Genomic DNA, 14,906 nt, shown 5'->3' on the forward strand with positions numbered 1-14,906 from the left:
TCTTTTCGATATTACTTGTTAAAGAAAAAAATTGTTTTTTTTAAATCTTATTTTATCATTATAAATTAGGATTTATTTAATAAAATATAATTTTGAGACCTAAGTGAGCTAAAATATAAAAATTGAGTTCTAATTGTTACAAAATAAAGATTATGGACCTAAATGATACAACTGGTAAAATTTGAGAATACTATGTGCAATATGCTCTCTTCCTTTTTTAATATTAAATAATCTTGGGTGCAACTAAAAAAAAATGGCATATTGGTGCACCATTCTCAAATTTTTTGTTTAGGAAATATTTTTAGCACAAATTTTTTTTATGGTCGTATATATTGTAGTTATCTAGAGTATTCTACAAATTTTTAGAAAATTCAGAATAATTTATGGTCACGAAAAACAAAGTTCAAATAATTTCTTGCACCCGTGACTATTTTTTTTATGCGGGTAGAAAATAACTTATTTAAATTTTATTTTCGGTAATATAAATTATTTAAAATTTCTAAAAAATCTGCAGAATCCTTTATATAACTACAATATACATGCCATAAAAAAATTCACACAAAAAATACTTTTTGAGCTAAAAACTGAAGAAGAAGAAGGTTGGACTGGTGCCCAATTTTGGAGTACACTAGAGAACTAGATATATTTTTTTAAATGGAAATGCTAAGGGACACTACTGGTACCCAACACTACAAGAAGGTGACATATTGCTATTGGTGCAATCTAATATCGGGTCCCACACATTTGAATTTAATAAGTATTATGAGATATCAATAACCAACCATAAAGTGACACATCCATCATGTAATATTAGACAACTTAAAATATTAAATAGTAACAGTTCTATTTCCTCAAATTTAGTAAAATTGAAAATTTTAATTTATTTATAATATTTTATAATAAAAAATTGATATATCAAATTACACGACACAATCCATTTAAAAAAAAGAAAACATAAACATGACATAACATTAAAGTAACATATGCCCAAGACATAACAAGTAACGACAATCGAGTCATTTGAACTCCATTTTCAAGTTCTCAACAACTCCATTTTTTTTTATTTGTCGATCTCCTTTTTTATAACTAACTGATCTGATTAATTAGACTACTACCACTATACTAGCTCAATAATTTATATATATATATATATATGATCTTTCATCTTCTTCTTATTCTTCGTGTTCTTGGTTGAGTTCACATTCAGGTAAACTTGTAAAGACAAGTACTTTAGTACTTCAGTACTTTAGTAGTCTAGTGTTTATACTTTATGATATGTGAACTCTTTTTTCGCGCCAAAGTTCAGTACTTTGTTCCTTCTGCAATTTTTTTAATCTTATTATTATTAATAAAAAATGGAAGAAAGGAGAACAAAAAAAGATCTGGAAAGTTCAAAGTTTCCATTTTTAATTATGAATATATCAGAATATGCTTCTGGGCATTTCAGTTTCTATTTTATCTTTACTCCAAACTAAGCTTTTTCCTTTTTCTCTTTGTATTTTAGTAGGGTTTTGATGGAAGTGAAGGAAAAAGTTTCATCAAACGGCGGCGATATAACCCCGCCGGAGAAGAAACCAGCCAGCAATGGAGATCAGTTCGTGGTTGATATTCGAAACGTAGAAGCCAAAGAGCCAAAAGGGTCTTCTTCAAAATTCTCAGAATCGCCAAAGAAAGCTTCCATGGAGTCTGTGACCCCCATATCCAAACCTCCCCATGTGAGTTGTCCTTCGCCGGAGATTTCGAGGTTCAGTCCAAGCCCCAACAAACCTCCGAGATCACCAGCTCCAAACGAGACTCTTACTCGCCGGAAAACCCTTAACAGGTCAGTGTTTTCCAGACCCAAGTCCAGATTTGGTGAGACCTCAGCTCCCATTGATACCGCCATGGTCGAAGAGCACGCTTCCACACTTGGATCCCCTTTCCGGAACTCATTCAGCCGGGCTTCGCCGAACAACATATCGACAGCTCGAACCATCTCGATGGCTCAGAAGTCTGCGGGGGCTTCACCGGGGCGTGATGACTTCGAGGAGATTTATAAAAAGGTTGAGTTGAACAAAGAGAAGCGTAAGAAAGTGAAGACCAAAGTCTTGGTCGAGTGGGTTTTGTTTGTGGTCTTAGTTAGTTGCTTGGTTTCTAGCTTGACTGTCAAGAAATTAGAGAAGACAATCATTTGGGGTTTGGAGTTATGGAGGTGGTTTGTTCTGTTTATGGTGATCTTCTGTGGTTTGTTAATGACCAATTGGTTTATGCATCTAGTAGTTTTCTTTATTGAGAGAAACTTTTTGCTTAGAAAGAAAGTTCTTTACTTTGTTCATGGGCTAAAGAAGAGTGTTCAAGTCTTTATTTGGTTGTGTTTTATTCTTCTAACTTGGGTACTTGTCTTTAACCATGGTGTTCCAAGGTCTAAAACCGCTACCAAGGTTCTAGAGTACATAACTTGGACTCTTGTAACTTTTCTCATTGGGGCATTTTTATGGTTGTTAAAGACTTTATTGCTAAAGATCTTAGCTTCGAGTTTTCATGTCAACACATTCTTTGATAGGATTCAAGAATCGATTTTTCATCAGTATGTTCTGCAAACCCTTTCAGGGCCTCCACTCATAGAGGAGGCTGAGAGAGTTGGTAGGTCACCAAGCATGGGCCAGTTGAGTTTCACAAGTACAAAAAAGGGAAAGAAGAAAGAAAAGACTCAAGTTATTGATATGGCTCAGCTTCATAAGATGAAGCAAGAGAAGGTTTCAGCTTGGACTATGAAGGTTTTGATTGATGCTGTTTCGAGCTCGGGGCTTTCGACAATCTCTAATCAGTTGGATGAGATGGAAAATGTGGCTGCAGAGCAGAATAAGGAGATTACTAGTGAGATGGAGGCTACTGCTGCTGCTTATCACATTTTCAGGAATGTTGCTCAGCCTGGCTGCAAGTGAGGACTTAATCTAACTTATGATTATTACCTTATTTGCTTTGTGTTTTTTGTCTTGTTTTTTAACTTAGCTTTTGTAATGATATATATAGGTACATTGATGAGGATGATCTTATGAGGTTCATGATTAAGGAAGAAGTGGACCTTGTTCTCCCTCTGATTGAGACAGAGATTGGTCGAATCGACCGAAAAGCTCTCACTGATTGGGTGGTAAGTCTTTGGAACTCATTAGCCATTGATGACTTCAGTTTCATTTTCTTTAAGAGAAAATAGTAAGACTACTAGACTAGTCTTGAGGAATCAAGCTTCCAAACTATCCATACTAAAGAGGGCTAACTCAGATGGTCAGACATGTGCTTTGCTCCGCAAAGTCTGAGGTTCGAGTATTCGCTAGTAGTCTTTTTTTCTTTTCTTTTGAGAAATCAAGTTTATTCAGACATTCTATAAAGTGGTATATCTCAAATGATCAGCCATGTGAGACTCAAGTCCCTCTTGAGCACTTTCATAGACAATTGTATTAGGATGTTTTCTAAGTATCCGAGCTATTAAATCAAAACTTGTTATTGGGAGAAAAACTAGGTTCTCTGTCATAGTGTTTTTGAGTTCTTCTGCTGGTGTTTGATCTTATTGCAGGTGAAGGTCTTCAATGGCAGAAAAGCATTAGGACATGCTCTAAGTGACACTAAAACAGCAGTTAGTCAACTGAACAAACTAGTGACCGTTATTCTCGTTGTAGTGACCATTGTTATATGGCTTCTGCTGATGGAAATCGCTACCACAAAAGTACTCGTCTTTCTCTCATCTCAGCTTGTGGTTGCAGCTTTTGTGTTCGGCAACACCTGCAAGACCATATTCGAAGCCATTGTGTTTGTGTTCATAATGCATCCTTTCGACGTTGGGGATCGCTGTGTCATTGATGGCGTTCCGGTAATGTTCAGTTCATTAATTTTTTAAATTATGCATTGGAATTGCCTTTCCATTTATTTTGAGGTAGAATGGTGGTGGCAATGTCATTTCAATATTTTAGTTTCTAATCAAACGAAGGAGATCGAACGAAAATAGATTCCTTTCTCTCCAACCAAACAACCCTAATAGGGTACATTTGGTTTCGAGTAATGGAATGGAACATTTTCATTCGATCAAATGAAGGAGATCGAATGAAAATAGATTCCTTTTTCTCCAACCAAACAACCCTAATAGGGTACATTTGGTTTCGAGTAATGGAACAGAACATTTTCATTCGATCAAACGAAAGAGATCGAATGAAAATAGATTCCTTTCTCTCCAACCAAACAACCCTAATAGGGTACATTTGGTTTCGAGTAATGGAATGGAACATTTTCATTCGATCAAACGAAGGAGATCGAATGAAAATAGATTCCTTTCTCTCCAACCAAACAAGCCTAATAGGGGACATTTTCATTCCATTTTTATGTTTGGCCGCAATTTACTAAAGCATTAATGGAACGATTTTTCTACTATTTTGTTACGATGACTATTTCTGCGGAAAATTTTCTCTCCTCCATATTAACCTACCTTTTTAATTTTGATAGCTGCTAGTTGAAGAAATGAACATCTTAACAACTGTGTTCTTGAAACTCAACAATGAAAAGGTATACTATCCAAACTCAGTTTTGTCCACCAAACCCATCAGCAACTACTACAGAAGTTCAGATATGGGTGATTCTGTGGAGTTCTCAATTGATTTCTTGACACCAGTGGAGAAGATAGGACAACTCAAAGAAAAATTCAAGAAGTGAGTTTACTTGACTGACTTGCTGAAAATAATTTCTTTTTCATTGTCATTTTTTTCTTTTGCCCTTTACAAATTTTGATTCTGTTTTGTTATGTTATGTTCAGGTACATAGAAAAGAACCCATTACACTGGCATCCCACACACAGTGTGGTGGTGATTGCCATTGAAAATGTGAACAAGTTAAAGATGGCTCTTTATGTTAATCACACCATAACTTTTCAAGAATTCGGCGAGAAGAATCGACGGCGAACCGAGCTGGTTATGGAGGTTAAAAGGGTTTTTGAAGAGCTGGGTATAAAATACTATCTTCTACCTCAAACAATTCATGTCAATCCCATTGGTTTAGACTCAGCTTTTGTTCAAAAGTGATTTGTTTTGTAAAATGGTTCAAGTTGGAAGCTTCTTGTTATTTATCCTTTTTTCTTTTATTTTAGAGATATAAATAGTTAGGGATTGTATCATCAACATTGAAATTATTATTATTATTATTAATTATTATTATACATTCTTTGTAATATGTAAGGTAAATTATGGTTGTTTTTCTCCAAGATTTCAATTGACTAATGGTGCTTGGTCTCATCTTAAGGTGGTGTATTAAATTTATACAATATCACATGTCTTTTTAACATAAATAATTTTAATCTAAATAAACTTGATTAAGTGACAAAAATACTTAATCGGAAATTTACGAGTACCTGTCCAAAAAAATTTGCAACCCAAATAATTGGATTATTTTTAACTCGAAAAAACTAAAATAGAAAATGCAACCTGGATGAGTTGAAAATTGGTGTCAACCTGAGCCATTGTAACTCAATCTTAACCAAATATTATTTTCTTATTATTTTTATGTATAATATTTTTCAAAGAAATTTATATGTTGTGCTTGCTCTTGGGGCACATAAAATGAGGAAAAATGACAAAGTTGAGAAGAAATAGTTTTTATGTGAGTAATCAAATCATGTAGGAGAGAAAAAAAATTGTATGTTTGGTACGAGAGAAAATAGTAGAAGAGAAAAGTGAATGTAAAATTGTTAAGTAAATCTCCTTATAAGCTCAGTACAAGATACAACAGGAAAATTACAAGTTTGCCCATAGGCCAAATATCAGTACAGACTCATTACAAAGACTCGGACAACATCAACAGTTTTCAGTTACAACAAGAATCAACAGAATCAAGAAAGCCTAACTAATTACAACTTGGCAATTTAAACTAACTCTTCAGTATACACATCTATATATTGAGGAGATCAAGTCAAGAGAGAGACTACCAGATACGAAGCTACATTTTTGTCCATTCCTTTGAGCTGAGCTAGTGAGAGAGTCTAGAGAGAGAAGCTCCAAGGAGCTCAGTTGTTTTGTACATGCAAAAGAGAGAACGGAAACAAAGTTAGAAAAAGTGAGAAAAGAAAGAAAAATCAGAGAGATAGAAAGATCAGATTATCAATCAAAGATTATGATATGAAATCTGAAGTAAATATTGTGTAATACCTGTTGTGATTAGTGAATACTCAAGCATTCTGAGGTAGCTTGACGGAGACGTAGCCCATCGTTCTGGGGTGAACTCCGAGATCAATTTCTGGTGTTTTCGGCTCTCACTCTCTGTTTGTTTCTCTTAAACTCTAGCCCTAATTTTTGTTATCCTTATGTGTGTGCCCGTGTTCTTGATATAAAGGGTTTTATCGATTTATGAATTTCTGAGTTAATAAACTCAGTGTTTATTCTGCTTGTGAAATCTGTGTTGGGCTGGACTGGGCCTTAAACATATTTGGTTTTTCAATTTTGCCATTTTTCATGGACGCATGAATTAATTGCAAAAATACCATAAACATTTTTTGTGTATTAATTTGTATCTTGGAGTTGGAAGCTGCAGATTCCCAACAAAAATAATGAAGAAAAGTGACTGGAATTTTTTTTCAAATAGAAGATAATATTAAATTACTAATGTGCTCTTATTTTATTAATTTTATATTAACAATTTTAAGGGTATAAAAGTAATTATAAAACAAATAAGTTTTCTTTCCGTCATCTTTATCAAACAATTAGAGTATAAATCATCTTTCTTTTCCATCTTAAATATTTTATTTTTCTTTAATTTTTTCTTTATTTCCTAATTTAGGTAATATTTGGTTGGGAGTAATTGAACGGTATGGAAAGGGATCAATTTACATTTCATTTTTTTTGTTTGGTTGCATTTTAGAGTATTGGAATAATTTTTCCACTATTTTAATGAAATGACTATTTCATTTGAAAATAAAAGGAAATACCATTCCAATACAATATTGAAAAAAATTTAATAATTTTTTATCAATTTTTTTAATTTATATTAATTTTTATTCCATTCGATTTCATTCTTATTACTCTATTTTCATTCTCTCCAATCAAACAATACCCGTGTAAAAGTCATACAAAGTACTCGAATTTATTTTAAGATAATCGTGTTAAGCTATGTTCACTCAAAGTAGGTAGGTTGGACATTGAAGATCATGACAAGATCATCTTTGTGAAGCTCATATTTCCAACCCATCAAAGACAAGATACAACATATATATATGGTGATAAATGGCTAATTTTTTAATTTAAATAAATGCAGTTATAACCAGAACTATTTCTTGATTTTTAAAATAAATTGTTTGAGTATTCACCACTATAAATAATAGTATTTCCATGAACAAAAGTGGGCATTGTGATTTTTGTATGTAGAAATTATGTGAAAATACCTATTAAAATAATACTTTCTCAGTAAATGTAAGCCATCACGTGTTTCCATCTTAAATTTCTTAAATTTTCAATCCCAGTTATAGGTAACAATCTTTCTATTTTTGGTTGACGAAATATGTCATCAACAATAAGTAAATAAAAACTTAATTATGTTTTTCCTTGATGACTTAAAAAAAATTACATATAAAAAAAATAATAAAAAATAAAGATTTTTATAAAATATTGATATAATGCTTTGAATACACACCATTACTTTGATGTTTTATATTTTTATTTTTCATCATACGTTTTGTCTTATTACCTATACGTTTTGTCTTATTACCTATTTGGAACTTGTATTTTAATAAAATAGTTTAAATAGACTCCTAAACGTAATTTTGATGAAGATAAAATTGACCATAACAACATAATTGTTAAGAAAAATGATTTTTTTTTGTTTTAAATTATTAGTTTTGCAAATTATTTATAATTTTAGTTAAAAGATTTTTGACTTGAATCGAGTTTAGGGTTCTATTTGAACCGTTTTATAAAATATATGGTCTAAAAAATCATTTGTCAAAACATAAGATCAAAACAGGTAATTTGACAAAATACATAGTCCAAAAATATATAAACCACTTACTTTAAAGTTACTTTTATCTTTTCAAATATATATATATTTATATATTTTTAAAAGGATTCTATGGTAAATGTTGTGAAATTGTTCTGGACTGGTCGAAAGATTTATCAAGTAAGGAATGAATAATATTTACTAATTTTGTTTGTTATTATTAGACTTTAGTCTTACATCTCAATCTGATTGCAAGTGAGTTGGTTACTTAATAATTATTTAAATTAAATTAATTATGTTAAAAAGTGACCGCTTACTAAAAAAGCAAAAAAGAAAAAGAAGAAGTGATCGCTTAATAGGTGGCAACATTTCTAAAAAAAAATAGATGGTATTAGAATTTTGGGAACTTTTTAAAAAATATGGCTTTTATGCAAAATTATGAAAATTATAATTTTTTTTTAATTTGTATTAGAAAATTTATTAAAGAAAAAAATTAAAGTATGAAAAACACAATTAATAACTTACTAAAATATAAAAAAAAAACCATATTTTTACACACACTAATAAAAATCTCATATCCTCTATATTTTCTATAGGGAATGGGTACAATAAATGTTGGATTTATACTTTTTTGGATCCTGTATTTTTTCACATTACCTGTTTGGACCATGTGTTTTGATAAATTACTTTTTGGACCCTATATTTTGTAAAATGGTTAAAATAGAATCCTAAACTTAATTTTGATGAAGAAAAAATTGAATATAACAACACAGTTTTTAAGCAGAATAATTTTATTTTTATTCTGAATTGTTAGTTTGGTAAACACATATTGATTTTTTTTTACTTTTTTATATATTTATATATTAAGGAAGATGGTTTGTGTTACGCCCCAAATTTCGAGCTAAATATTTACTAAACTCACACTATATGTTTAAATTAAAATACATAACTTCTCCATATTTTGATGGGAGAAAAGTTGTCAACACTATGCTATGGCTATGACCATAAATTTTTGTACCCTTGTTATAATAATATCAAATGTATTTTTTTTCAATCTCATAGATCACCTTTCTTTTAATATATGTATTCTATTAATAATTTGTAATAGTTGAAGAGAAAATAACTATCTAGCTAATTGACATGCATCACTTTTTTATGGTTCATATATATAAATATATAATAAAACACACACCTATATAAGACTAATAAACTATATATGTAAATATCAAGTAGTAAGTAATTTCACTCTCTAAAGTAACCCATATTCTCTTATCAACTATTATATTATACCTTGTAAGTACATAAGATTAATGATCTTCAAGTCATACAAGTGTTGAATCTTAATTTCTACATAAGTACATCTTGTAAGGAGAGGACTGCATAAGAATTATTATTCATTATAGAATTTATATTATTTTGGACCATGTGTTTTGTCTCATTACCTGTTTAGATTCTGTGTTTTAATAAATTATTTTTTGGACCCTATATTTTGTAAAATTGTTAAAATAGAACCATAAACTCAATTTTAATAAAGAAAAAATTGAATATAACAACATAATATTTAAGCAGAATAATTTTATTTTTGTTCTGAATTGTTAGTTTAGTAAATTATTTGTGATTTTAGTTGAGAAAATATTGACCAAAATCGGATTTAGAGTTCTATTTTATTAGTTTTACAAAATATAGAGCCTAATTTTTTTTTTTTAAAACATAGAGTTGAAACAAATAATAAAATACAACACAATATAAAAAAAATATAAACTTCTTTATATAAATATATTTGTACTTAAGATTATGATCGAAAAAGACAAAAATCTAGTGAATTCTACCGGTAGTACTCTCATTATTGATAGGTATATATATATATATAAATAAATATATATGTCACTTTCATCTAGACCAGTACTAAATAATTATGTATTCCACGACCACCAAACCATAATTATAATATATAAAACAGAAGCATATATTTATGGGTTATTTTGTCCTAAAATAATGTCGAACACATGAGGTGATGTGTAGACTTAGCATCAAGACAATTCTATGTATGTATATATATATTAGTTTTCATTACTATATATTCTGACTGTATTTTTTTTTTAGATGATGCACTTTAAGTTTTATTGGTGGGGTTATCAGTATTTGACGTAATTTTTTTATGACCGTATGTATTGTAGTTGTTTAGAGCATTATGCAAATTTTTAAAAAATTCAAAATAGTTTACATTACCGAAACTTAGGTTCAAACATTGTTCACTTTCACATGTTTGAACTTAGTTTTCGGTACTGTAAACTATTCAGAATTTTCTAAAAATTTACAGAATGTTCTAAATATCTACAATATACACGGTCATAACAAAAAATCGAGCCGAAAATTGTTTACGAATCGAGAATACTGAGAGTCCACCAATAAGACTTAAAATGAAGCCCGACTAAGAGAAATTGTCCAATATTCTTATATATTATTAAATATCAATAATAACGAAGATAGAGAGAGTTGTTTTTGGTCTCGATATGATCATAAACCAGAAATATATATAGTGGAATACAACTCATAAACCTGCTTTGTGTGTCTGTTTTTATCACGTGCTAAAATAGATAGCTATAATAATAATAATAGAAACCCTAACAAAATCTATGGACAGATTTAATTTGATTCCAACTTCGAGTTTCTGCTTTGATAAGAGTGTTATTTTTTTCTTTCTAAAATGATAATCCAAAGATTGCGATTTTTTTGCTTGTATACATATGTTTTGTTCATGATAATATAATTTAAAAATAACTTATTTACAAATTACAAAATTCTTTGTTTTCTTCCCCTGCAATATTTTTTTTTGTTATTTTTCTTGTTTTTTAGTATTTGGGAGGAGTGAATTTGTACCCTAGATCTTGGTTATATCAATTATAATAAACTGTTTTTACGATTTCGAGTTGTTCTGATTTAATATAACTGTGGATTTTTATAGTCAAATAAAGTGCATATACTCTTACTTACACAACTCATCACTACAGTAAAGAACTGTCCTTTTATTGGTCAAATAAAGTGGTCTTATTCTTATATGAGAAAATTACACACATCACCGCATGTGGCAAAAAAATTTAAAATATACGGTATGTTACATTTATACGGTTCCATATTTCAAATATATGGTATTTTTTTATTTGTGGCATACGGCAGTGCAAGAGGTGGTTAATGGGTGTGGTACCTATATCCTATTAATACATAATTTTGAACTAACATATATATACACATGCTTTTTTTCACCATATCTATATCCTATTAATATATAATTTTGAACTAACATTTTTTTTTGTCAAATCAACTTTTTTTTTAAATATTATACGTCAAATCACTTTAATATTTTTAATCAAATCAATACAATTTTAATCTTATATTTTAAACTATTTTAATTATATTAATTCCTATAATACAAATATTACAATTTTCATATTATATATTTTAAAAAAAATCTCAATACTTTATTTATTTTTTTTATCTTTTTCTCTTCAGTCATTAGTTCATAGATACTTTTGGTATGATAATAATAATAATAATTACAAATAAATTTATTTTACTTATAAATATTTAAAATATAATTATTAATATTAAATAAATATTATACTTTATTAGTATAATACTTACATAAAATATTATATATTTAATCAATATAATCTATTTCTTTATTAATTGTTACAATTTAAAAATATATATATATTTATGTTCCTTGTTCAATGCAATTTAACATTTTTGTATATACTTATTATAATATTCTTTTAGTTACAAACTTAGTTTTATATATTTTTGTTACAAATATGTTAACTAAATTTACAACTTACTTTTTGAAAATATTAGTCACAAATATAATTTTTTTAGTTATAAAATTAGTTATGTAAACCATTGTTACAAAATTAAAAAAAAATAGCAAGGAATTATTCTATAAATGTTGTCTACAAAAATATAAAACTTGTGTTACAAATCTGTAAAACTTGGTTATATATTTATAAATATTGTTTACAAAAATGTTTTTATGTAACTGGTTTACGCATCTGTAAAAGCATGTTACATGTTTGTAACATGTAAATTCATAGTTGTCGTTGTCTGTAAAAGCTTGTTACATGTAAGTTCTTATTTAGCATTTCTCTATCATGTTGTTTAGGGTTACAACTTACTTTTTGAAAATATTAGTCACAAATATAATTTTTTTAGTTATAAAATTAGTTATGTAAACCATTGTTACAAAATTAAAAAAAATTAGCAAGGAATTATTCTATAAATGTTGTCTACAAAAATATAAAACTTGTGTTACAAATCTGTAAAACTTGGTTATATATTTATAAATATTGTTTACAAAAATGTTTTTATGTAACTGGTTTACGCATCTGTAAAAGCATGTTACAGGTTTGTAACATGTAAATTCATAGTTGTCGTTGTCTGTAAAAGCTTGTTACATGTTTGTAACATGTAAGTTCTTATTTAGCATTTCTCTATCATGTTGTTTAGGGTTGCTCAAGATCCAAACCAATCCAACAATAAAAAATTAGATATTCAATTACAATTAATTGGATTTGATTGGATTTGTAAACTTAGTCTTTCTCTATCATGATGTTTAATGGACTTAATGTTGTAAACTTAATATTTAAAGGACTATAATGTGACAATTGTAAGGACTTAAATTAGTATTATTACTCCATAGTGTCTAGTATTTTGTATGTTTTTTGTTTTCCTTGTTAATTTGTTTAATATCAACATTTAGGTTCAAAGATAAAAAAAATAAAAATAAATTGACCCAATTCAATTACAAATGGATTTGATTGGATTTGTAGGCCAAAACGGATTGGATTGGATTGGATGATGATTTCCAACATCCAACATTTAATTGAATTGGATTGATTAGTGGTAAAAATGTTGAGCATCCCTAATGTTGTTTGTAAAAATTTGTTACAAATTTATTGCTATATTTTAAAATAATTTTATGATTATAACCTTTCAACAATATGGTTTTTTCAAGTCTAAACTTTGATTACAATTTTGTAAATTTACAAATAAGTAATTCAAAACTTATTTGAAGATGTTAATATATATATATGTTGTCCATGATAATATTTGTAATGGTTTTATATAAATTTGGAGTGTGATATTCATCATGTAATGGGATGGGTAATATAGATATCTGGGTAAATGTTGATAATAATGGGTTGTGGGTTATATAATATGCATAGATTACCGTAATATTGTAATTAGTTTAAAATACCGTATTTTTAGAATTTTTTTCCAAATTTGCCGTATATGTGTTAATTGCCCTTCTTATATTTATATAATTTAAAAAAAAACTGTGAATTACTATATTTTTGGTATATATATTTAATTGTGAATAAAAAACTTATATTTTATTTTATTAAAAAAATTATTTAAAACCTTTGTATTTTTTTCCCTTTAACATCTTAAGAATATAAAAAGATATAAAATATAGGACAATTTTTTTATAGGAGGTTTATTTTAAGCCCTACCGGTAGGGCTTTCACTGTTTCTCCACCATTGAATAGTTTTCGGCGCGGTTTTTTTTAAGACCATGTATATTGTAGCTATTTAGAGCATCCTGCAAATTTTCAGAAAATTCTGAATAGTTTACAGTACTGAAAATTAGGTTCAAACATGTTGCTTTCTACGCGCATAAAAAAAATTAGTCACGCGTGCAATAACATGTTTGAACCTAGTTTTCGGTATTGTAAACTATTCGGAATTTTCTGAAAATTTGGAGGATGCTCTAAATAGCTACAATATACACAGTCATAAAAAAAAATCGCGCCGAAAACTGTTCACAGGTCGAGAACACTGAGAGCCCCACCAATAGGGCTTAAAGTGAAGCCCCTATAAGACAATTCCCCATAAAATATATTTATATTTTAAAATATTATATATATTTTAAAATAATTGAACTAAATCGTAAATATTAGCCTCCTGCTATATTTTTCGATACTGAGGGATGGTGGATTTGAACTTGAGACATTCTATTTGTGAGTGTAGGAATATTATTAATAATCATATATATTTTTGGTTTAAGATAAATACTCTTGTATATATATGTGAGATAATTATTTTTCATAGTCTTACTTAGCACTAAACACAATAAATAAACCTCTTTATCCCAATTCTAATCTCAAGTGCCAAATGAGACTGTCTATTTGTCTTTTCAAATATAATTTTAAACACTTTTAATTTAATCGATAAAAATACATTTGTAATTTTAGTGAATGAGATCCTAAATCAGAGACGAGCTTGATTATAAACGAACAAATTATCATATTATTCAAGTTAAATTATTACATTACCTTTACAATATAATTTTTTACCATTTAAAAAATCATGACATTTAATATAGGAAAAATACCAATTTAGCCTCTATGTTTTGTCCGAATACTTGATCGACCTCTATGTTTTGTTAAATGATATTTCAGATCCTATATTTTGCAAAATAGATCAAAATAATACCATAAGTGTAATTTTGGTCAAATATTTTCTCAATAAGACCAATTCTCTCATCTTTATTAATTAATGAATTATATTAAATAAATTATTATTATATTAAAAATTAAAAAAGTAATAAAAGAACATTTTTTAATTCATTAAAACTTTAAAATAATAGTTATTAAAAAATAGTGGTTAAATCTAAACTAAAACCAAACTTAAGTTCATCCATAAAACCTATATCCAAAATATAGATTCAAAACAAAACATGTTCTTGAGTTCATTCTTGAAATCCAAATTTCAAACATAGAGTCAAATCAAAGTATGTTCTTCAATTCATCTTTTGATCTAGATTCAAGCATCAATTATTTTTTTTCTATTTATTTCCTATTTTAAAATCTATTAAAATATATTTTATAATTGTTAATTATTTTAATTTAAAGGTATTTTGGTTTTTTTTTTTAAATATTTGACCAAAATCGTGGTCAATGTACTAT

The 14,906-nt window shown here is 28.3% G+C and overlaps 1 protein-coding gene across 2 annotated transcripts; it reads left to right on the top strand.

Annotated features, from left to right (window-relative positions):
- The first annotated feature begins 1,045 nt into the window (after window positions 1–1,045).
- On the top strand, window positions 1,046–5,234 carry LOC133803138 (mechanosensitive ion channel protein 10-like). Of its 2 annotated transcripts, none has more exons than XM_062241095.1 (6): window positions 1,046–1,207; window positions 1,505–2,920; window positions 3,013–3,130; window positions 3,554–3,847; window positions 4,474–4,676; window positions 4,781–5,234. In XM_062241095.1, exons 2-6 carry the CDS (start codon window positions 1,515–1,517, stop codon window positions 5,043–5,045), a joined length of 2,286 nt encoding a protein of 761 aa, XP_062097079.1. In that variant the 5' UTR covers window positions 1,046–1,207; window positions 1,505–1,514; the 3' UTR covers window positions 5,046–5,234. The 2 variants fall into 2 exon arrangements, with proteins under 2 accessions (XP_062097079.1, XP_062097080.1); XM_062241096.1 differs by having other exon boundaries at window positions 1,508–2,920.
- The last annotated feature ends 9,672 nt before the right edge of the window (window positions 5,235–14,906 follow it).

Source organism: Humulus lupulus, chromosome X, assembly GCF_963169125.1.
Source record: "Humulus lupulus chromosome X, drHumLupu1.1, whole genome shotgun sequence".
In the NCBI taxonomy this organism is placed as follows: Eukaryota; Viridiplantae; Streptophyta; class Magnoliopsida; order Rosales; family Cannabaceae; genus Humulus; species Humulus lupulus.

What these genes read in the sequence shown, in the direction of transcription:
- LOC133803138 (XM_062241095.1), top strand. Translation starts at nt 1,515, where the DNA reads ATGGAAGTGAAGGAAAAAGTTTCATCAAACGGCGGCGATATAACCCCG. An exon ending in AAGCTCTCACTGATTGGGTG is followed by an intron (nt 3,131 to 3,553) that starts GTAAGTCTTTGG and finishes ATCTTATTGCAG; the next exon opens with GTGAAGGTCTTCAATGGCAG. An exon ending in CTCAAAGAAAAATTCAAGAA is followed by an intron (nt 4,677 to 4,780) that starts GTGAGTTTACTT and finishes TGTTATGTTCAG; the next exon opens with GTACATAGAAAAGAACCCAT.